This window comes from Ascaphus truei, chromosome 2 (genome assembly GCF_040206685.1).
Source record: "Ascaphus truei isolate aAscTru1 chromosome 2, aAscTru1.hap1, whole genome shotgun sequence".
NCBI lineage: Eukaryota > Metazoa > Chordata > Amphibia > Anura > Ascaphidae > Ascaphus > Ascaphus truei.
The window spans coordinates 100,829,710-100,854,416 of record NC_134484.1 but is presented as its reverse complement, the minus strand read 5'-3'; the positions used below and the strand labels follow the sequence as shown (position 1 = coordinate 100,854,416).

The following is a 24,707-nucleotide window of genomic DNA, read 5'->3' as shown; positions in this document are numbered from 1 at the left end:
TGACATACACAGACCGCGATATGCGGTCTGTAGGGAGCGGGAGGTTTGAGCGGGAGGGGGGGCGTGGCTTGAGCGGAGGGACCCGCTACTCTCCCCTCCCTCCACGGGCTCGGGCTGGCACTCATACACACACACACACACAGGCGCGCGCACGCACACACACACACACACACACAGACAGAGGCAGGCACTCACGCACTCAGGCACACACATACACACACAGAGACAGGCACTCACGCTGCTTTCCCCCCACACTCCTCCCCGCTCCCCGAAGCCTCTCCTCCTCCCGAAGCCTCCTCTCCTCATTGGCTCACAGCCACACCACGTAACGCGTCAACACTAGGGATCACCATTCTCTTGTATCCCGTAGCGGCTGACGCGCCACAGCGTGTAGTGAGCTGTGCAGCCAGGGGGGACCGGGACCGGCTCCGCAGGATTCCCCTGCTGGTGGGGAACTCGCGTGTGGCCGCCCGCGCCGCACCGGGTCTCAGGCCTAACTATAGTGTAGCCTGGTATAGCCATGTCCCAGTTCTGATTTTCATTGTACCACTGACTAAAGAGTGTAATAGTACAAAATAAAGCTTTGCCCTTAACAGCTTGCAATATTATGTATGTTTTGGTAATACTATTGATATTAAAGGACGGTATATATTTGTAAACAATTGATGTAGAGTTTATTAGTAGGGTAGGACTTATGAGCTCTCCATTACCACCTTTTGTCTTTCATTTTTTTGTTTTTCTAGGGTAGATTGAGCACCGTCTTATTTAACAACCAGTATAAAATTAGCAGGAACTGAGTCCAAGGGCCCCATCAAAGCTCTTTGCATGTGGCTCGTATGCAGCCAGTTAAAAGCCCTGCTATATTAGAATATGAAAATCATATTCACTGAAATCCTACGGACCTGGTCATCATTTCTACTATACTACTAGAACCATTCACTATTTATTTTTGTGAGAAAATAAAAAGCAGAATGAGCAGATTGCTTTGCTTTTTCCACCAGCTCTTTCCTGGTATTCAACACAAAAAAATGTCAATAGTACCAACCATATTAACTTTCACTGTGTGAGGATCTCAATGTGTATGTCAGGGCTATTAGACATTGTTTGAATATAGTTTAAACTCCACGCCATGTCAGCCCAGTGCACTTAACTAGGCGGGAAAATGAATGGCAGAAGTAACCATTTAAGAAACAAGTAAAATATCTGGTTCAACTTTATCAACTATGACGATTCAGAGGAAAAAGGCGGCTCACCTCCAGCTTGTGGATAGATATTGTCAGGTTGAAGAGGCTTCACCTATTCCCTGAAATTGTGCGCTCTCACAAATTCCTTGGCATCTTAGTATGAGATAATTATGCTTCTATATGAAGCTTATTTTGCCATTCGCAAACGATTACAAAAAAAACCATCTGTTGTGCATTTTTCTCTCTCATGGTACAGAAAGGAAAACTGCATTGAAACATGACTAAGAATAATTTCAGACGAAAGAGTTTAAGTGTTACGCATTAATACTCTGGGATTGTATGTTTAACCTCAGCCTCCAAGATTCACTCTGTGTTATCTTGAGCAACCATCTCCCCGTGACTCAGTTTACCCACCTGGGATTGGCACAGATTTATATTTTCATCCATTTTTCTTGTCCCCTTCTAAGCCATTTGTCTGCAACCTGTTCTACGCAATGTAATTTTGGACATCTACAATCTAAAACATATAGGCTATTAGCAACTCAACCAAATGTATGGTAGAAATATATTATAAGTATTACAATGAGAAGATAACACATTATATAGTTTAACGTGTTATTTTATTCACCCTGACACAGGCAGAAAGCAAAGAAGTTTGCAATTCTTAATTATTGCTATACAGTTGCAATAGTTGTCATATGCTTTCTTTTAAACTAGGGATATTAGTGCTGTCTTGATGACATTTTCTGACTTCTGCAGAAAAGAAGCCACCTAAAGAAACGAGATACACATTTGATGACAAGCAAGACAACAGGGTATTATTACAAAGTGGTATGCATTTAGAAGGTATTTATCTGATTAAACAGTTTATCTTTAATCACTTGTGACATCAATCCATGGATGGCCTCAATGGTGGTCTTGCAGCTGTAAAAAATAAAAAAATAAAAAATGGATTAGAACAGGTCACAGCTAAACATCAGAAGTTTGCAGGTTTTATCGGAGACTACATCAGCTGTAACTTGGAATAAGAGTTTCAGAACGCAGCTGACAAACACCAGAGCAGATTCTTGTAACCCTGCTGCAAAAAGAATTGCACTACTTTCTCCTAAATCTGTCTCAGGGTCTCTCCTGCTGAAATCTCTCTCCTGGTTCCCTATTAAATCCCATATTAATTATTTAATGTGTGCTTGAAACCTATCACAGCTTCAAATTGCAAAGCCAGTATAACCATTCTAACACTGATTAGACCCAAAAGGTTGAAACAGCTGTCTATGAGTAGGTTTACTGGCTATGCACTTCTTTAACCCAGGCTGTGCTGAAAAGCAGTGTTAATGCGGCAGGAATAAACTTATAGGGCTCCATGTTAAAATGAATTTCAAGCGAAAGGCAACAGTGCTCATTTGCATGTAATTTCCCAGAACCCCTAGCTGCAATGGAAGCATTGTATGCCAAGAGATAATGATGAAAAGCAAGGTTGCAGACCTGTCTAAGGCCTGGGACATAGTGCCCAAAACAGTGGAGGCGCGCTGAGGCTCAGGGAAAGCGGTGCTTTCCCTGGCCTTAGACCGCGCGCCGTCCGTGGGCGGGTCTGGGGGCGGGCCAGTGACGTCACGGAGCTGGTTCGCCCTCATTGGGCGAACCGCTCACGTGACCGGCCCTGCGCTCCGGCGAGCGCCAAATTTGAAAACTGTGTGAGACACGCTTCCCCAAACGTGCGGACGTGTGCGCGAGCCCCTGCTAAAGCCGCTCTCATTGCGGCTGCAGGGGCTCAGTGCCGAGCAGCAGCACGGGTCAGCGCATAAGCGCTGACCATGTCCGAGGCCTAAGACATGCAAATCTGCTCACAAGTGCTTTTTATTTGCTGTATAGTGGAGGGTGTGTCACTTTTACCCACCATAACTTATTTATGTGTGGTATTACTTACAAAATTCCTCACTACTATGGCTATACATTCCACTGCCCCATCTTACATCTCAGCCCTAATTTCTTGCTATACACCTGGCCGACTCATGGATGTCTCGCGTCTACCCTTTTTGCATCTAAAGCCCTTTCTCCTTGCCCCACATCTCTGGAATGTCCTTCCCTTCAATATCCGACTGTCACCATCTCTCTCTCTCTCTCCACCCTTAATACCCATCTTAAAAACACACCTCTTTAGCAAAGCATATGGGTAGCTCCACTGGCTGATACTGTACACCTCATATATGCACGGACCATGGCCTTTTGCAGACGCACTTACCAGAACACGCTCCTACTGTGTCTGTAAGTTCTCCCCACTTACCACTTAGATTGTAAGCTCTTTGGGACAGGGCCATCTTTTCCTAATGTTAGTTTAATGTCTGAAGAGTTTATTCCCATTGTGTTATATTATTATGTGACATGTATTACGACTGTGAAGCGCCATGTACCTGGATGGCGCTACATAAAGAAAGATAGATATATAACACACACACACACACACACACACACACACACACAAAGAATAGCCTATGTTTTAAAAGCACAGGCCCACATAGGTCAAACATTTTTCTATTTTAAAATGTCCTTTACTTCCCAATGACATTTTTCGCAGGCAAATACAGATGTTTCTTTCGGTTTCAAGCAAAGGTTAATGTAAACAAGTGTTCAAACTATTCCTTGCAACCTAGTTTAAATCATTGCAATTATACAGTGCAGCGTTCTTAGGGCATTTCAGTACAATCTCAACTGGCAGGAAAAATAAGAAAAGGTTATGCGTTGCATATTAGCTGGAGTTGAACAGTAGGACCAAAGTGAATTCATGCTAGTGATGTTTAATGTGTTTGGGGTCAATGATTGAGGAAAAAAACCTTGCACAAAACAAATTGGTATTTTAAAATTTTCTGTGAATTGTAATGTTCCCAATGTAACCAAATCTTTGCATTTCCACTACCTTTTATTTCATCTAACTAAACAGAGAATGGCAGCATACTTGAGGGCTGCCAATGCATGTTGCTAAGAGGGTCTGGGAGTCAGAGGACACCCAAGACTAATCCAATGGTAAAACCTAAGTGCAAACAAAGGGCTACTGAAGTGAGCTTTCTGAAACTCTGGAAACAAGATTATTGCAAATCTTCCTTGCTATACTGTAGCTGAATCGACATGGAATTTAATGATTAGTCTGCAGCATGGAGCTGCATTGCAGGAATGAATTGTAGGCATCTGCAAAGATGACCGATGCGTGCAAACTCCAATCACATCTATCCACCACAACCTAGCTTGACGTAGTATTAAAAGCAAGCGTAAACCACACTATTAATGTAGTACCTGTCTCTTGTTGCTTTGGCCAATTTGTCTTCAGACTTTCTGTCGTGGGTCTCTAATCCCAACATAAAACTCCCACGGCCAAGCTGTGCTTCCGACTGTTCTAGTTTCTCAGATAAGTCGAAAACTTGTCCAGTTGTGTAGTCTGCATTCTGAAAAAAATCGGGGACAAAAAAAAGGTATTATAAAACAAACAAAAACACAATACACACACAATTAAGATTCCACTTATATTTAAAGCAGCAATCTGAGGGGGGGGGGGGGGGGAAGATGATTAGATTTGTATCCCAGAGCAGACACTATTTTAAGCTCCGGGAACCCCTGGCACCGACACTTCAGTTTTTGCTGCACTTAATTTTTTTTTTTTTTTTTTTTTTAAATGGTGCATGTGGTCATCAAGTAGGAAGCCACATCACGTCAACTGTTAAAGCTTCTTATTGGCCTGTGGTTTTGCAACTATTTTGTTTCCCCAAAATGGGAAGAGGACAGACACCAAAACCTTGGAGTAATTATCATAATAGTTCAATCAGAATATCCATACATGTCCCCCGGTAACATTGAAAACCTTTAGTGGTATTCACAACCTGAATTGTCACGTCAAACAGAACTTGCGTGCTTCCACGCCATTCGTGATAAAGCACAGAATGGCGTGAAACGTCTTAGAGGTGTAACTTGCCAATCCTCTATGCTTTTTTATATGCTGCCATGAGCCAAATAAATTACATTTTTTAATTAGCCCTCATCTTTCTCAGCTGTGTACCGCCATATTTTTCCACCTCATCATAAATTAGACTGGTAGTCCTGTTTCAAGTTAATAGTGAAAAAAATAGGTATTTAAATACTCAGCAATATCTCATCTTTATCATCACTACCTCCACTTAATATAAATAGATGTATTAAGCAGTATTGCTTGACCTGAGGAAGAAGGTTCTACATTTTAAAATTAATCTTAAAAATAGATTGCTTGTCCAAATAGGTGGTCATCTACTATTTAAGGATTTAAAAGAAACATTAAAATGCACAATGTCAAACACCAGGGAATATGGAATCAATGCTATTTTCTGTATGCATGTTTAAGCATATTGTAATTAGCTACAGTTTATAAACCATATACACATTGTATGCATATTCTTTTGAAACTGAAAATGACCAATGGTTTTCGCAATGAAGCGTGTGATCGAGATGTGTAAAATAAGTGTAATCATTATTTGGTTAAATAATGATTTTTTTCATGGATTATAATGTCACTGCTGCTTCTTTCATAGCCAAATACATGTTCATCAACATACAGATGGATGGATGCCATACTGTAGATTAGGCAAGGTAAGCAAGTTCATCATGATGTTTACATAAACACTAAAGAACATCAGGAGGGCTAGAAAGCATTGCTAAACACACACTGTTTAACAAGCATCAATCTACTCTCCCCCCCCCCCCCCCTCCAGAGATGAAGCAGGAAATGTGATCCAAATCACTACACGCTTAAAACTGTTTGCTGTGACCACAACAGGCTCAATAAACAGCTTTTTAAATGCTGCTGCCCCTCCTGGAGACTTGGCAATCTATTTGCCTTCTGCAAAGCTATTCTGATAATGTTTGGTTTGTCTGAGCATACTAAACAAGACCTTGTAAAGCAGGAGACAAGAGGTACATGCGAGAACAAAATAAAAAGGGAGGGATTATTTGTGTTTACCAGCCCTTAAAGCTGGGGCGCAGAGCTACTGGTTGAAAAACACACAGACCGTGCAAGGAATGTCTAATCCACACATTCTCAGGTCACACGTTTATTTTTACTACAAAGTTTTTGAACCAATGGCATGTGCGAATATAGTCATTCTAATGACTAATTACTGTCAGGTAATACCTGATCATGGTAACAACTCATGCAGGGAGTAAGGGGCTACAAAATGAATATCAGCCACGTTTACGAAGAAAATAAATAAGGACAAGTACCCTGTTGTGCTAATATATCAGCAGTATGCATAGTACATTACATGGCCTTGCTAGTGTACGGACTCCTAACAAAAAGCACACAAGGTCCAAAGTTATAGTAATAAAATAAAAGGCCCATTGTCATAGGACCCAACATAAGGAAATGGTCAATTATGCTTCAGATTTGAACATGCGCACTGACAGATGGCAAATCGTAACGTGGAATATCTTGAAAACAATCCAAGCCGTATTTGAGAAACTGAACTGAGGTTTGATAAAGAATGTACTGACAAGGCAAAATAAGCCTAGCATTAACATGGAGGTCCTGATTTATGGCACAGTCCAGCCCGACTCATTTTAATAATGAGCAAGAGGCATTTTCCCGAACACAGGATTTTTGCTAGTGTTACTAAGAACACCAACGCACTGCAGTTTATATTCGTACAAATTCAATGGCCTTCTATATATTAAAAAAATAAAGGTGCAAATCACTGCGTCCAAATACTGTAATCAAATGTACAATTGCTTTTATTTTCACTTTATGTTATTGTGAAATCAAACAATTAAAAAAAAAATCATTAAAATTGTCTAAAATCTGTAGGAAGGTTTTCTTTATTATTATTATTATTATTATTATTATTAATAAATGTTTTGGCACTTGGGGTGGAGGGAAAGAGGGGTTCTCAGGTGCTTAATAGTGTAGGGACCCAACAATTACCCTCCTTACTGAGGAAATTATTTGGCATCCATATCGGTTCTCCAGAAGGGGTCACAGGCACCAACATCTCGGAAACCAGGTGTTCACAGGAGCTGAAAATCGCCCGATTCTGCTCTGCAGGACCCACCCGGTTCCAATTACATAAAACAATTATAATGTAATTCGCCTTGGAAGGATTGTCGATTTAATAAACGTAGTATCTTACATGATTAAACAAAATTGTATATGGGCAGAGATAGTATCGTAATGGTGTATATTTTCTGTGCATCTTGCTCTAGGAGAGGAAATGGAAACTATGCTATTCGTCCCCCAATGGACCACGTGGTCTGCCTCACCCCACAGGCAAAGCTGGTCTTGGAAGAGTTCAGCATCATCTCAAACCCGGATTTCCTCTCGAATTACGACTGGGATGAACTGGACCAATTGTGACCTGGATCCTTGTCCATCATGGCTCCTAAAATAGACAATTGATGCAGTGGCTCCGTGGTTGGTGGAGATCAATAGATCCCTCGATGTTGGGGGAGGTGCCGGTGGCCTAGAAAAAGGCACTGATCCGTCCCCTGTTATAGTGCGTCTAGATGTTGATTTTCTCGCCTACTATCGTCCAATCTCCAACCTTCCTATGCTAGGGAAGGTTAGAGGGGGTAGTTTTCACTCACCTGGAAGATTGTCTTCGACCCCACAGTGTCTGGTTTTAGTCATGGAACAGAGTCTGCCCTGGTCTGTGTGTTGGACTACTTTTTGATGGCCATGGACAAGGGTGGTATCTCTGCCCTTGTCATGTGGGACCGCTCAGCGGTCTTAGACACAATTGATCATGGGGAGGGGTCGGGGGGCTGCCTCAGAGCTTGTGTCCACTCCTGTCATCTATGGACCTGGAGTCACTGGTCCATGCCTGTGTCTCTACGCGGTTGGACTATGGGAATGCCTTATATGCAAGACTACCGTTGTGCCTGATGCGGAAACGCCAGCTTGTGCAGAACGCTGCAGCTCGGATGCGGAGACATGTTGCTTGCTTTGAGCAGATCACTACCATCTTATGCGATCTGCACTGGGTTCCAGTGATCTTCCAGGTTTGGTTCAAGTTGGTCGTAGTGGCCTTTAAAATCTTGCACGGCCAAGGGCCTGCCAATCTGCAGTCCGCCTCTCCGTGTCAAGAGTACTGCACCCTACGCTGGGTAGGCGTGCCTTCTCGTGTGCAACTTCAGAGATCTGGAGCTTGCTACCGCCAGAGCTCAGGTGTCTATCTACATTACCACTGTATTGGGCTCGGTGTAGGACTTGCCTCTTATTTCAGGCTAACAAAACAATTGTATATCATTTTATTTGTTTAACTGTAAAGTATTGCGATGCCCCCTTAAGAGGAGGCGTGTTATTACTCAAACAATAAATCATGAACACTATTTAAAACACAAGTTACAAGTGCAATAAGGCAATGCCTCTCCGGCAGCAAACGAGGTTAATAGCTTTGCTATGTTGGTCCAAAGAATCAAGTTTCAACAAACCTCAAACACACTTAATACAGGAACTAATATGGAGAAATAGATGAAAACTTAATTTCACAGATGAGAACCAATTCATGCACTGCCATCAGCCACTATAGGCAATTAAGATAAACAAAATAGAAACCAATTACAGTGATCTTTCTGTGTGAAAGAAAAAACAAAACAAAAATACGACATGTTTAGATCAGTGTATATTTAACAAATATGGCTTTGGGCTACAGCCAATGTCAGTAATAATTAGATGGACCACTGACCCGATGACCTTGTGACAAAAGCCAAGTACAGTGAACTCCTGTCTACCATGAGAAAATACAAGGGAAATCACTGTATCTGGGGAAAACAGTTTCCTCCCTTATTTGTGTGCCAGAAACACGAGTAAAATCATGTCAGATGTTTGCTAAAACAAGGCAGCGCCACATTCGTGTTCTTTTCAATGCAAGAAAATATGGTTACTTGGTACTCCATCCCACTAAAGGAACGGGTCAGCCGTTGCTTTGCAAAGTGCTGCTACCTCTTCTGACAGACGAGGAGTTGAAATAGTCCTGTATTCCACAATACTATATGATATAACAAGCCAGCAAATATAGGGTAGAGTATTCATAACACAAATTAGTGGAAGCAATGCTATTGCTAGTAGCCACTATGGCAGAGGTACGCAAACTGGGGGGTGCGAGATTGTGGGGGGCGCAGGGTTTACAGAGGCCCCGCGCGCTTCCCTAAGGCACTTAAATTAAGTGCCGAGGAAGTGGCAAAGGCCTTTGTAAACTGCACTAACCTTGCTCCTGAAGACACGTCGCCATGACGCCGAAGCAAAGGTAAGAAGGGGGGGGGGGGAGCGCAAAGAGAGGGGAAGAGCCGTCAGGGAAAAAGGATTGTGCTCCCCTGCACTACGGGGTGATGGATGTGCATCATTCTGCTGTCTGTGTGACAAAATGACATCAGGGCATCATTTCTCCTGCTGTATGTTGCATGGTTAGACCCATGTTACCCCTAAATATACAATTAGCAATTAGCCACACAATTTGCTTAGAATATTATTACATAAGTATCTGTTTATATCTCCTGAAATCCAAGAATGTTAGTTTAAAAAAAAAAAGTTAAGAGTAGTGCTTAGACATTTCTGCATAACATCCATTCCATCTACTGCAATGGAAGATGCACAACTTGTGTGCACAATAATTCCTTCTGATAAACATACTAAATCTGCACTTGCCATGTAGGATTTTACAGACTGTTTATAAAGCAATGTAGCAATCTCGCCTCACTTTACCATAGAGACCACCCGGTGTGTCCTCCTTTCCAAAAAAAAAAGCTGTTGTTTTAAAGCCCGAAAGAAATGAGTCACTTAAATGAGCACCATTGACACTGTAAAGTGTGGATGGGCTTTGATGGATTTGTTGGGAAGACTATTGTTCACTGGAATGTTCACTACTTAAGTCAAAGGAAAAAATGATTAGCACCTCAATAAAATATAAAAAATAAAATATTTCTTGCAACTTACGTTGTTGTTGTAAAACCACCTGTTGGTCTCACAACATAAAATTACTGTTGCAGCAAAAAGTCCTTCCAACATTTGATTTTATGCATGTCAGATGTTTTACATGTGATTATTGAATTAACTCCTACAGTCTATGGGTTCTTTTTACTTCACACATATTGTGTTTAATAAAGTTGTATTTGTTCTGCGTATTACGTACTGTACGCGGCAACGCGTCGTCATGTACGACGCTAGCTCTGGATGCTATTGTGCTTAAAGCATGTTCATTTATTGTCTGTATGCACACCTTGATAAAGTGTTTCGGCATAAAACGCGTGGGTGCTCTCTTTACCGCCCTTTTGTTACTATGACTCAATAAATCTTTATTTTTTATTGGAGTTCACCTCCAAGTATTTTTCTCTATGTGGTAGTGCACCGCACTGTCACACCTTTCTTCCTCTACTCGTACCCAGCGGAATGGCACACTAAAGATTTCTCTATGACACAGAGCTGACGACAAGATTCATGTGCATGGGAGTATCGCTTCTTGGATATTTCATTTTCAAACTGTTCTCGTTGTAAGGCAGTGTTACCATATATGAAATTACTGAAGAAATCTAGGACGCTGTTACTCCTGGTTATCTTCCACCGTGAATGTTTCATCTTCTGTGCACAAGCCTGAGTATTTACTTGTGGTCATTCAAATAAGGAATCTCTGGACATTGAAATTGTATTATTTATATGAAGCATCTGGATATGTCCTTTTGAGCACCATAATCCACCCAGGACTAGGTCTTCCACAGTATCAGTAACGATATACGTACATATCTATAATAATACATCTGTCACAGCTTCTCTCCTGCTGAAATCCCAGGGCTTCCTATTAAAGACTGTATTATTTACAAAATTCTCCTCTCTAAGGCTATACACTTCTGCATATCCTTACATCTCAGCCCTAATTTCTCGCTGTACACTTGATCGACTTTTGTTCTGCTGAAGGATGCCTTAAACCTCTCACTCACTGCCCCACACCTCTAGAATGTCTTTCCCCTCAATATCTGACTGGCACGCTCTCTCTCCACCTTTAAGGCCCATCTTAAAACACACCTCTTTAATGAAGCATTTGGGTATCTCCATTGACTGATATACATCTCATATGGATTTACCACGACCCCTTGCAGACACTTACCATAACACCCTCCTACTGTCTCTAAGTTCTCCCTACCTGCCATTTAAATTGTAAACTATTTTGGGCAGGGACTCCTTTTCCTAATGTTACCTTTATGTATGAAGCGCTTATTTAGGTCACATGTATTACTACTGTAAAGTACCATGTAAATGGATGGCACGATACAAGTCAAGAAATACATACAAAAAACAGCCAAATATTTGCATTCACCATGGTTACATTTGTTTAAAGATGCCAATTAGATTGTTAAATGATTTACAAAAAATAAAAAAAAAGGTTGTTTTTGGATGGCACCTTTAAAAGGGCAGTTCCCTCCTAGTACAAAAATGAACTAAATGACAGTGGCAGGTTTTATAGATTAAAGGAAGCAGACACCAGAAGTCGCCAAAGGTACATTTTATAAAAGGTGAAGCCTCGGGTTCTTGTGTGTGCTGCTTTTTAATATACTTTCTTTATATTATTATGATGTTGCAATCTGGAGATATCAGCCTCCAAAAATAATCGAATTTTCACCGAATTGAAGATCGCTGACATTTTCCCCACAAAAGTTAAGGGGATGAAGCCAGAGTGATACAGTCAGAATGTTTGTATATTTAAGAATACTTCAATGTTCTATACTTTTTCTTTTCTTTTGATCTTAAAGTGGCAGTGCCATATAGCAGAACGTGAATCCTTATCAGACTGTCTCTCCGGCCCCCTCTGGTGGCATCTTCTGCTATGTTTCACTGAGGTGGGACTTTACCTAGAGCAGGGGTGCGCAAAATTTTGTTGCTGTGCCCCCCCCGCCTGCTCTTCACAAGTGCTCATGCCCTTGCCCATACCTTAGTGCGGCGTCAAATTATGCCGCGGGTCATGTGACGTCGTGTTGCCATGGCGACGCGTCACCCAAAGCTGACTAAATCACGGCAAGTTGAGTTACAGAGGCGTCGCGCGCGGTCCCACAGCATTTAATTTAAATGCCTTGGGGGAAGAGCGCGGGGCCTCTGCAACCGCCGTGCCCCCCCACCCCCCAAAAAATCCCGCACCCCCTAGTTTGACCACCACTGGCCTAGAGGATCCCCTCTTCCTCACTCATTGCATTTGCTTCTACGCAGTGGCCACCAAGCCCTTCATTATGTATATATCTATGTATGTATCTTTAGTTATATAGCTCCATCCAGTTACATAGCCCTTTACACTACTCATGACATATTATAACACAATGGGAATAAGCGCTTCAGACATAAAACAATAGGAAAAGGAGTCACTGCCCCAAGAGCTTACAATCTAAGGGGTGAGAACAAACAGAGACAGTCGGAGTGCGTTCTGCTAAGTGCGTCTGCAAGGGGCCAATGTCGGTGTATATGAGATGTGTGGTATCAGCCAGCGGAACAACCCATATGATTTGTTAATGAGGTGTAAATGTGCCTGGTACCTCAGTAAAACACAGAAGTGACAAGTGACAAGTAATACAAAACCGATACCATAAAAACTTATGCAGGAAGGATTTTTTGAACTCAGTGCCAAGAGTGTTTGACACCTGTGTGGCCACAGAAAATTTCAAACTTTTGGTATACATTTGTTTAAGTACGATTCCTGTGATGAACTTCATATTTACCTATGAAAGTAAGATCTTGTTTTTTTCCAGCTTTTCATTGGTTTTGGTCTTGGGGGGTGCATTGCATATCACGGGACCAACGTGTACTTTTTTTTAATATTCTCCCAGATATCTAACAAATTCATTAATTTCATTAAAATGATATATAAAAATATTAAAATCTAATCCTAAATGAGATTGCCCTGTTTCCCCAATTACACTGGTACTAGATCTGTATAGGTTTACATACTTTTCCGCTCAATACAGACCCCAAATTAACAAGACTTTTCACGTGTAAATACATTTTCATGCCGGAATGTAAAAGGTGCACGAAGTAATTAGCAAGACAGAACTACTCGTAAAAGAAAAATACCCCCACAAAAGTATAATTTTCTGAAAGTACACATCCAATGAAGTACAGACATGGGTATGTTGCCTTTTCCAACAATAATATATTGCTGGGAACTACCCCCTCACTAACAAGGGTAGTTACCTACTGTACAATGCTATTGTAATGTTCACATTTTTTTTTAAAACGTTGCTAATTGTAAATCGGTAATTTCAGTGTCAGTGTTGTGGTGTATGCTAGCATAATATACAGCATATCAAAAGTTGAATTTTAAATTGGTGTTTGTCCAATGTGCATATTTGGTCATTTGACTTCACCAATCTAATAAGTATACCAAAAAAAAAAACATTATGAATACTTTTTTTACTTTCCAATGCAGTATGTAATATACAAATTGTCTGGATGAGCTGTCATATACCATAGCAAAACAACAATATGTTTTATCAACTTTCAGAAAATATAGCATTTAATACAATTACAAAAGAGTTAAAGAAAATATTCCGGCTTAATTTCTAATACACTGAAAACAAAACTATTCGAAAGAAACAAAATATTGAACCTTATTGATGCCAGAGGGACCCGCAAAGCAGCACAGAGGAATGGAAGCAAAGGGGGTTATATTTATTTTGTGTACATTATATAAAAATAAAAAATAAAAGACTATCAAAATTTGAGAAGCCACTGTACTAAACTTGCCATTATATCTGCTTTATTGCTTACAGTTCCTGTTCTTTTGATTTAAGCTTCATGGGATATTGTTTTGACCTTGTGATTTATTATGATTTTGCCTTCAGTGTCTCTCTAGTTTTAATGCTTGTAATATTTCTGTTTCAGAGGTCAAACATAATACCCGACACCAAAGTGCCCTAATTCAGAGTTTATTCTGGAACACCTCTGTTACAGGTTATATGGACTGGTAACATATTGCATCATATTATCCAAACCTTTATAGCTAAAGTAGTAGGGAAGGTAAAGATCCACAATATTTTGCTAAACATCAAATACACCGATTACAGTTTCTCATCTGAACCAAAAAGGTCAACGATCGCATATAACATTTCATAAGAACTTCAACACATCACGGATTACTCAAATAGTACTTAGAACTTATTAGGCATCACAATAACCATTGCAGGTTGATTTATAAAACCAGGAAAGATACTCTAATATCAATCTCGCTTTCAAGTGGTTCCAGGAAAAAGACTGAAGTGATGAAGCAGGATTTAGAGCTAACCTACAGAACATTCTGACACAAACATAGATCTGTAATTATCAATCTGGTTACCTGACCCCACAGGAGATGTTCAGACACAAGCAGAAGAGAAAGATGCCTCAACCTTTCCACCGAATAAGACAACTCAGTCTGACCAGCGAGAGAGCAAAACAAAAGCTAAAACAGACGCTCCTGGTCATAACCTGCAAACTTGAATTAATATAACAAACACATTACAGGTCTATATCCTATGCTCACTGGTGAAGGCAAGAATCCTAGTAAAATAGTATGATTGGTCAGTATGCTTTAGGAAAGTGATTTACTTACTGTTAGCAAGCTGGAAGAACTCAACGTATTCACCCAGTACTTATTCCATAATAGCTCAAGCAGCTTGCGATCCAAGGAAGATTTGAAATATGTAACCTCCAAGGCGTAATACCTGAACACAAACAAAACAAGTGTTTATAGCAGAATCCTATTTAGTAACATGAACATATAGGGAATGCATCATGGGAGGAGGAATACACACACACACTTTTTTTTTATAGAGTTCAAAAAATATGTTTTAGACAGGGATATAGGCATGACACTAATTTATAATGGAGGGGAATCGGCTATCCAATCAGCATAGGGGTTTAGTGTAGTCTAGAATTACTTATTGCCATTTTAGCTTCATGAATCTACACCAATGTTCCTAGCAGCACAAATGTTAGAGCCCTTTTTGTGCACAGCAATGCACTAAAGTCACCTCAAGTCCCGAAAGGGTTAATGAAGCATTACTGGAAGGCTGAAACCCATACAATTCTGGAAGGGGCAGTTTAATTGGGAACAAAAATCAGCAACCGACCAAAACAGTGATGAGGTAAAAAAATAAAAAATAATCAGTAAAGGTTTATGCCTAAAACTAAGAAGAATAGCAAGATCAAGACCCACTGATCTTAACCTTCAAACACCTTCATCTTTCTGCTCTTCTATTGCAGATTTACTTACTGCTTACAATGCACACCAAAATCTTCTATTTTGTTTAGAGGAATAGTCTGGTACTCTGACGGACCTTCATCTGGAGGTTTGTATCCCTGACACACAAAAATAAACATATCAATTAACCAGATGCAAGTCCATTTTAATAAATAAACAAAAACTGTGGTATAGTTCTTTATGTTTGTGACCAACAATTAACTTCCCGATGCGTGTGTGTGTGTGGCGTGTGTGTGTGTGGGGCGTGTGTGTGGGGCGTGTAAAATGGTAGCTTGGAAGTAAGAATCCGGCCTAGAAACAGGTGAAAGTGGTATTTAAAGTCAGGTCTCATGTTACCAATTCATACTTTGATCAAATCACTATTGGTCACAAACTTTCCTTTACATCAGTAGCAGAACACTGATTAATCTTTTTGGAAAGAACATGCAAGGTTTGTATAGATATATTTTACCTTTGGATATGTCCTGAAAGCACCGAGGTTAACTTTGCCGGCAGATATTGTTCTGGTTGGATCAATCTGAAGATAGAAAAAACAAACAAACAGTCTCGATCTGGTTCTCAAGAAAAGGATATTGGAAACATCCTGTTCCAGGGTTTTGAGTGGAGTAGTATAATGTTTCATTTATTTGATTTCACTTGTCTTTATTAAATGTATTGCCATATGTATTCTATTCCCTAGTGTATTATCACTTCTATGCACTGTTAAGTGAAAAAAACAGGGTATCTGATCACTGTGACTAATTAATCACATATTTTATTATTTACAAGTGTTGAGCAACACTTTCTGCTCTTTTATACTACAGTTGAAAGTTGTATGTATGGCCAATCGTTGAGGATTAATCATTGGCGGTGGTCATAGTGATGTTTGTAGCGATTTGGATTTAGAATCGCTATTTAATACCAAACAACAATGAAGTGCATAACGATGTTTTAAGACCAAGTATGACAAGGCAGCCAGGCCACTTCACAATAAAAAGGTCAAGGGCATACTTGAAAACGAGAGGTAACTCAATGTATTACTTCCTGGTAAAATATTTTATAAATAAATAAAATAAATAAATAAGTCCGCCTGCTGCCTCTGGCTGTCAGCAGGGTTATTTTGTAAAGGTTGGGGGGTAATGTCCCCTTTATCGCTATGTTACTGTGATAGGTAAAGGTTAACGGTGTGGTCATTGTATGTAGCAGTTAACTGCATTTTATTTGTCTGAGGCATTGCTCAGTGTTGGAGGTCAGCAGCCAGTGGTGGGGGCCCTCACTTCAAAGCTGGAGCATGGCTCTACAACGGCAGATCAGCGCCACGCTCTGCTGGGGACCCTGAGCTCTGCCCGGCTACTTGCTGGATAGCACTAGCTTTGTCAGCACTCCCATGAATAGCCAGTTTGTTTATCCCACCACCCCTCCCATTGGGCGGTGCGTAGTACGTGACTCCACCCATATGATTTGTCCATCGCGGCCACCCGCGGTTTAAAGGGACGCGGCTGACTGGCTACCACTCGATGTTCCCATTTTATGAATGGGAACCCGGAAAAGTATAACCAGACTAGCTCTGACGGACTTGAGAGATTACCAGGAAAAGCACTCTGTATTAGATTTGTCACAATCACACTGTAAGCAGGCAAGTTCCCCTGAGAGTGGGAGATGCCATGGAGTGGGAGGGAGCGAGCTTCAATTAGGTAGGAGGTTGCCACCCTCCAATCAGCTAAGACTAGCTGAACAAGAATTATAAAACATACAGAACACCTACAAGCTCATATTGAACCCCCAAAATACCCACTCCTCTGTGAAACTTATATGCCTATATATATGTTGTGGGTATTTTGGGGGTTCAATATGAGCTTGTAGGTGTTCTGTATGTTTTATAATTCTTGTTCAGCTAGTCTTAGCTGATTGGAGGGTGGCAACCTCCTACCTAATTGAAGCTCACTCTCTCCCACATTTAAATGGTTAAAAGCTCACTCCATAGCATCTCCCACTCTCAGGGGAACTTGCCTGCTTACAGTGTGATTGTGACAAATCTATTACAGAGTGCTTTTCCTGGTAATGTACAGGTTAATAAAAGCTTCAATCAGACTTAGAACTTTTGCAACTAATATTGACAGATTTATTATAAATCATTCTTCCTGGCAATGCACAGGTTATTAAGAATCTATATTAGTGTTAGGGACCCTTGAAACGTGGTCTGCCGTGCAGATGGCTCAAGGGCTTAAAACAATTTGGCCAAAATGTTAAACTAAAAGACCATTTTATTTATTAGTTATTTATACATGTATATTTAGGCACTGTACCGTATATAAGTTTTTCTGGATGTGCACTGAGCTTTGTCTGTGTTTTATGTGATGTCTCTGGTTTTAAACATTACCAATAAACGTCTGATTTCATTAGCCCTTGTGTTCTGCTAGTGTATTCGTAATATCCCTGATAAGCATGTAATCTTTACGTGTTTCATGACACCAAGGAGCAAATGTTTTAATATCGCTTTACTTTGCAACTGAACATGATATGAAAAGCACTCTCAAACAGTACTCACCACAACTGCAACAAAGGGCTCTTGAAATTGCTGATTGAGCATTTGAGTGCTGACATCTATCCCTGAAAGCCAGCAGCCATAGCCAGGGTGACTGTGGTACCAGCCAATTGCATTTTCAAGGCGTCCTACCTGGGGATGGAAGGAAAGTTATTCGTCTGCTGTCCTCTTCTGGCTTTTACCATTTTATTTCTTGCACGCTAATCAATCCCTATGTCCCCTGCATTTTACACTATTTCAGTATGCTATGTACGCATTGGCAATAAAAACTATCTGTACCCGGCGTAACATATGCCAATCTAACAGACCTTAAAGATTATTAATTACTCTTTGTTTTCACCCCTCCCGGTAATGCCTTGCCGTTTATTATCCTCTCATCCGCACCTCCATGCCCTACTCCTCTTTGCATTCCCTGCCTTAGGCTGCGGTCCCAGTCACCGCCACAGCGCACGGCTCGGCGTGCGCTATCAAGCCCCACTACCTCCAGTCCGGCCGGTCCCAGTCCCTACCTTGTCGCGCACCTTACCCCAGGAGGTGCGCGACAGGTTTTCAGGGAGGCAGGGGAATTTGACCTCGACATCTGCGACTGGGGCGTGGCCACGCCCCCGCCGGCGGTTCAGCCAATAAGGGCGAACCAGCCGCGGGATGTCATGGCCACGCCCCCTCCCATCGTAAACCTTCCCTCTCCCCCCAGACCGCAGATCGCGGTGTAGCGCTGTGCACGCGCCGCCCCCCCCCCTGCCGGGCGCACGTGTCACAGTGAAGACTGGGGACTCAGCCTTACTGTGTCAGCTCTTCTCTGTGCACACTAGACTCATCTGTCTCCTACTCTCCTTGCTGTCTCCGTTTCCTCCTCTCCCCTCCCTGCTGTCTCTTGCTCGGTCTCCTCCCCTCAGAGGCATTCCGGTTGTTGCTTAGCAACCATGTAACAGCTGAACCTTTGTACGGAAACATACATGTTTAGTTATCCAGTTCCTACTTAGATGGTAATTGAATGTAGAGCAAACATTGATACAGGTTTTATCAGAAATAAAAACGGTTTAAACATCTATGGCTGCTCACTGTCAATATAGCACAGTCCAAAAGTGTTGCCCAGCTTAAAATCTTTGTCCTCTACAGCAGAGGTTATCCTGCACATTCCATTACGAACCAATCAGCCTGCACAGCTCCCTACTTACTGAAGGCTCTCAGAGGCAAGACAACCGTTTAATGCAGCAATCCCCCCCGGGAATCTATAGTAGTTTACCTCAATGTGATCTTGCCCCCTGAGCATGTTCATCTTTAAAAAAAAATGTTTTCTAATGTAGCATTAGAAATCATGATTTCCGTAATCTCCAGACTCTGGTTACCATGGTAACATTTACACTCCACTGGGATCTGAATAGAGCTCCATTTTAACCTCCCAGACATACTTATAGCTGCCGAATGGAGATCCATGTTTAAAAAATAAAAACAAATCTTGGATATGGCCAGATGTACTAAAGAAAACATAAAATGGCCACAAGCGCAGACTGCTGCTTTAAGGTGGCTGCAAGTACAATGCAATTGCAGAACATGCATAACAATGATTAGTTTCCATGTACAACAACGGATACTTCATGCTATTTAAGGGGTCTGGCAGTGCCCTGATCATTTCATATTACAATAGTTTCTCATTCTGTAGCCATGACTGGTTTCTGGCTATCAGTCTGCCCTTCTCGTGGCAGTAAGCCCTGGTAAGAGCATGTCTGCCAGGAGTTATCATGGGTTTTCGCCACCCCCAGCATCTTCAGTGAGTCACAGGGGAGGCGGTGCGACTAGGCTTGTGTGCGTCCAATCAGGGACTCAGACCTGGTTCCTGCTTTTCTTGTACTTAAGTGGCTGCACTACCAAAGTTAGTCAGTGCCTCTACCTTCTTGAGAGAGGCTAGTCTACCCACAACAGTTGTGCAGGGCTCTGCCAATCTGTATTCCTTCCCTTAGGGTAGTAGATGGGAGACAATACTCCTTACCCCACCAGGGAGTAAGGGAAGAGCAAGGACTGCTTCAGGGCCCCTTGGCCTGAAGGTCTAGGGTACATCCTGAGGGCGAAGCCCCAAGAACTGCTGTAACCACTGTGTGAGCTGTGTATGCTGACCATCTGCAGTGTGTATAAATAAAGTGATCCTGTTAAAGATATCCTTCCTGTCTGAGACTGCAATCTATCAGGGGTGAGTGGAAGTAAGTTCTCCTGCAGGGATTGTCTCCACATCCCTGGGACCTGCAAGAGATGGAGGCACTGTCACAGTGAGTACGAATCAGGTACTACCTGAAGGGGTTAAAATTAAATGTCAGCTCTACAAGTCTCAGGGATTGAAAGGGTTAATATAATCTGCTAGCTTTATCCTTCTTATATGAGCTGTTCCAGTACTGAGAGAATTAACTCACTATGCTAGTTGTAATCTTTATTTACTTCTGTTCTCAGTTTGTCTTTCATACAATAGCAAGAGCTGTAAAATGTCCCAAACAAGACAGCTGCATGCTCTTGATAAACATTCCCTGTTTTTCTCTTTGTAATGTAGAAGTAGAAACTGCCGGCCAAACACAAGCAAGATGTAATGATTTACTAATGCTTTGTCCAAAGACACAGATACATAACCTCTACAGAAACTAGTTATTTCTCACATTGTTAAACATGATATGACATGCCCTTGGTTTTCTGTATAAATGTCGGGGCACAACTGAATAAAACTTTGAAGTGTGGAAGCAGCAACCCTGTTGTCTGACTCCTATCTTCCCGAGCTCATATTTGTCTGTGTTTCGGAGACTGCTAAACCAGTGCTGCCCAAATCACTAGGTTGAGTGAAGTGATTCCTACCAAAGTAAAAAAGTAACGCTTTCACTACCCCAGACACCTGTCCTATTCTCCCCTACAACAACGCGGGAAGCTCAGATCTACTGTGAGCCAGCAGGTTTGCACCACACCACACCATGTAACAATGCAATCTCCCAGAGGGGGGAAGGAGGGGGAAAACATGTGTTACACTTCAAAATAAATAAAGAGTAAACTTGTGTCATTACAATCAACTAAAGCATTGTTTACGCTGAGTCACTTTCCAGCCTTCTAGTAATTATAGCTGCTGATCCTATTCTCCCCACCTCTAAATCCCTCATGGGGCAGAAAATGACCTCCCTTTGCATATTACAGTTGCAAAGTTGGGGGGAAAAACGAGAAAAAACAGACATTTACCCTGTGTAAATGCACTAGTTACAGTAAATCTCAATAATATGTACAACATAACTGAGAGAAAATAAACCCTATCTTTAAAAAGGTGAATATTTATTGGGAACATCACTAATCTAAAGTGCGGAATAACAGGATTGTGAGACAGTGACATTGCTAGAACATCTGTGGGTCAACTGGCTGTTTCATATTAAAATCAGCAATATTAACCTCTTTGCTGTTTGACATGCATTAAAAACAGCAGTTCGCTCCAACAGGTCTTAACCGATTTTACCACAACTGTGCCATGTAGCTGAATTTGGTCTGCTAAAGTTCACAATTACGTTTTTAACTACCCAAAAATACTTTGACTGTCCGTAGCAGCATTTCCCAGCAAATCTACCATTTCCCATATTTCCTTCAGGCGCAAATTATGTCCCCTCAAACCATATTACACTACATATTTATAACGCGCCAACGTAGTCCGGAGCGCTGTACAATAGGGTCGGAGAACGAAAGACAATAATAAAGATTAACAATACATTGTAGCAGTAAGGAGGGCCCTGCCCCAAGGAGCAAGCAAAGGGTGCGTGGAAACATATGGCGCAGGTTGGTGCGTTTCGGATCGCAACAGAGCAGCTGTAACATCAGCAGACGTATGTTATTTATATGATTACTATGTGTATTACTGTGAAGCGCTATGTACATTAACGGCGCTATATAAATAAAGACATACAATGACACCCTATGGGTGCCGCAGATGTAGGCTGAAGAGGTTCTGAATGAATTCAGCTGTGCTCTCAAAGTCCTTCATCCAGGGCAATACAAATTGCAGAGGGCGGGACTGACAAAATACACTGTTCTGAGTGTACATACACATTTACAGGTTATTAAAAAAAATCAGCAAGAGGTGCAGCTTATTGGTAAATAGAAATTCCTGTGCCATCGCATTAACTTTACAGCCACGCTTGTATATAGTATTGCATCAACGTTGCGTGTGTGTTTATGCACACGTCACTTCTATTTCATTATTGTTAGATTACAGAATACTGAAAATAGCACCTCTCGCGTTACTTTATTTTCTCATGAAACAACCAGCTGTTTTATCGCTGTAAAATATATGCTCGTAAATCCATGTTTTACTTACAATAAAAAGTTACATTTGTACAAAACTTGTTATATACTTGGAACAATTCCTGCTTCTTTGTAACGTAACATGTAACTTTCCATGTAAAATCCAATAAAAATGTTATGCATTAATAAAATAATACATTGCCCCACTGCAGATCATAACCCTACCTGTTTTGCATTTTCTATGTATGCCGCCATATACTCGTAAGCAGCTGCTTGAGCGTTGACTCGCGTTTCCGTTCCTTCAACCGGTAAAGCAAAGCTGTCCATGATGATCATAGTTTCACCATCTACCTTCCCAAGCATGAGTCCCATCACCTCCAGGTTACCGCCTGAGCGGGCGTGCATGACCATCTTCAGCAGGGCCAGGGCAGACACCTTGCAGTACTTGAAGTAATGATGGCTGCAAAGCATTGAGAAATAAGTTATTTGAAAAACAAACATCAATTAAAAAAGGGATTCTTCCATTTTGCCTGAGCAGTCCTTTTTTATTTTTAAGTAAAAGAATTGTGAGTTTTTATCGCCCCTCTCTGACAAGTAGGACTGTGTTAAAATTTCTACCCTCAGACTAAGTCCATAGTGACTTTAGCCGTGCGGAGGCGCGCTGAGGGAAAGCGGGTGCTTTCCCTGGCCTTAGTTCGCGCGCCGTCTGGGGGCGTGTCAGGGGCGTCACGGGCGAACCGTTCATTAGGCGAACCGCTCACTTGACCTGTGCTCCTGTGAGCGCCGAAACGAAAACTGACTTGTCGGCTACGCTTCCGCAAGCCTGCGGAAGCGTGCGCGAGCCCCTGCTAAAGCCGCTCTCATTTCAGCTGCAGGGGCTCACTGCTGACCATGCCCGCGGCCTCAGTCAACTCTTACCATAAGTTCCACACCCTCATTGTTACCCTATTATAGGCCTGATGCTCAGCAGCACAAACCCTCTTTGGCGTGTGTATATCCTGCAAACAAACAGCTGCCAACTAAGGCCGCGCTTATAGTGCTGGCGACGGCACCATTAGTGAAAGTTGTAATAAGGTTTTCACCAAGGGGGCAGGCCGCGCAAAATTTATTGGTTTAGAGACCGTCACATGTGGCGACTGTCTCTAAAAAATCAAATTTATCCGGCTTAAAATTTTTTGGTCGTTCCGTCGCGCTTACTATAAGCGCTTGCGACGGAGTCAATGTATTTGTTTCCGAGCAGTCGCGTCGCAAGGCACTATAAACGCAGCCTGACATCACAGACAGTGCAATAAGGATCCAGTCCTAGTTTTGTATTGTCATTTACTGGTCTATTAAAGCAGCAATCCCTTCAAAATGAATTAATGATTCGTGAGTCGCTCTGTGCTGATCTGCCGGTCCGATCCACATTCCCAAGATATACATATATAATAACTATTTCCTATAGCACTTTTGGGACTCAAAGCGCTTCAAAATTACAGTGTAGTGCAAGGTATGCAGCACAGTACTTAGATTTTACAGACAGTCCCTGCCCAGATGAGCTTACAATCTATGTTTCTGGTGATTGAGGCACAGGGAGATAAAAGGACTTGCTCAAGGTCACATTATCATAGCCAGTGTCTTTACTCACTGAGCCACTCAAGCTATATATTTATATATATTTAGTTTTTGTCGTGCACCTCAATAAATGACGCCGCAAGGAGTGCCGATCCGACCAGGATCTGTGTGCATGTATGTACCTATGTGCTGGTTATGTTACTCGGAAACCAAGGAGTCATGGGACAATGGATCCGCTACAGGGGACGCCCTGCTTCAGGTGGGGGGGGACCCCTAACAATTATGAGCAGCACATACTGCTGCTTCGAAATAAGTCATTCAAGTGACCAAAATATGGATTATCCCACTTCTCATCAGGAGTTAGTTGGTAGGGATGTCATGGCCCCCTTCCCAAGTGTATCTCGTTACCCTCCTACTCTGCAATGTATCCCCATGCTGCCTCCTAACCCCAATGCATCTCCTGCTCCCCCTCTATTTCCTCTTTCCAGCACCCCTCCTCCCTCTCATACTCATACCCCTTGCTCCCCTCTCCCAATCCCTCATACCCCCTGCTCCCCCCTCTCATACCCCCTGCTCCCCCCTCTCATACCCCCTGCTCCCCCCTCTCATACCTCCAGCTCCCCTCTCTCATACCCCCTGCTCCCCTCTCTCATACCCCCTGCTCCCCTCTCTCATACCCCCTGCTCCCCCTCCCCGTGTATATCGCTCACTCCTTGGTCCAGGGCTTGGCTGCCAGGATCTCCTGCTGCTGTTTCTTGTCGTACTTGTATATCTCGTCAATGCTCTGCACCTCCTGCATGTTATTGGAGAGCTCCCAGGTCTTCTGGGCCACGCTGTTGCCTGGCATGACCCCGGCCATTTCCACACAGACACAGAACCCCCCGATCTCTCCTCCTATCCTTCTCTTCCTCCTGTCCTCCTCTCCTCTCTACTGCGCAGTAGCGGCAGCCATGACACCCTGACACCGGACCT

General features: G+C 42.2%; 1 protein-coding gene across 1 annotated transcript; it reads right to left on the bottom strand.

Moving 5' to 3' along the window:
• Window positions 1-1,782: 1,782 nt before the first annotated feature.
• Window positions 1,783-24,707, bottom strand: COPS5 (COP9 signalosome subunit 5). The gene is made up of 8 exons (XM_075583821.1): window positions 24,446-24,707; window positions 22,407-22,641; window positions 17,931-18,059; window positions 15,855-15,920; window positions 15,416-15,501; window positions 14,753-14,864; window positions 4,470-4,618; window positions 1,783-2,108 (listed from the first exon to the last, which is right to left on the bottom strand). The coding sequence occupies exons 1-8, from the start codon at window positions 24,592-24,594 to the stop codon at window positions 2,024-2,026; spliced, it is 1,011 nt and encodes a 336-aa protein (XP_075439936.1). The 5' UTR covers window positions 24,595-24,707; the 3' UTR covers window positions 1,783-2,023.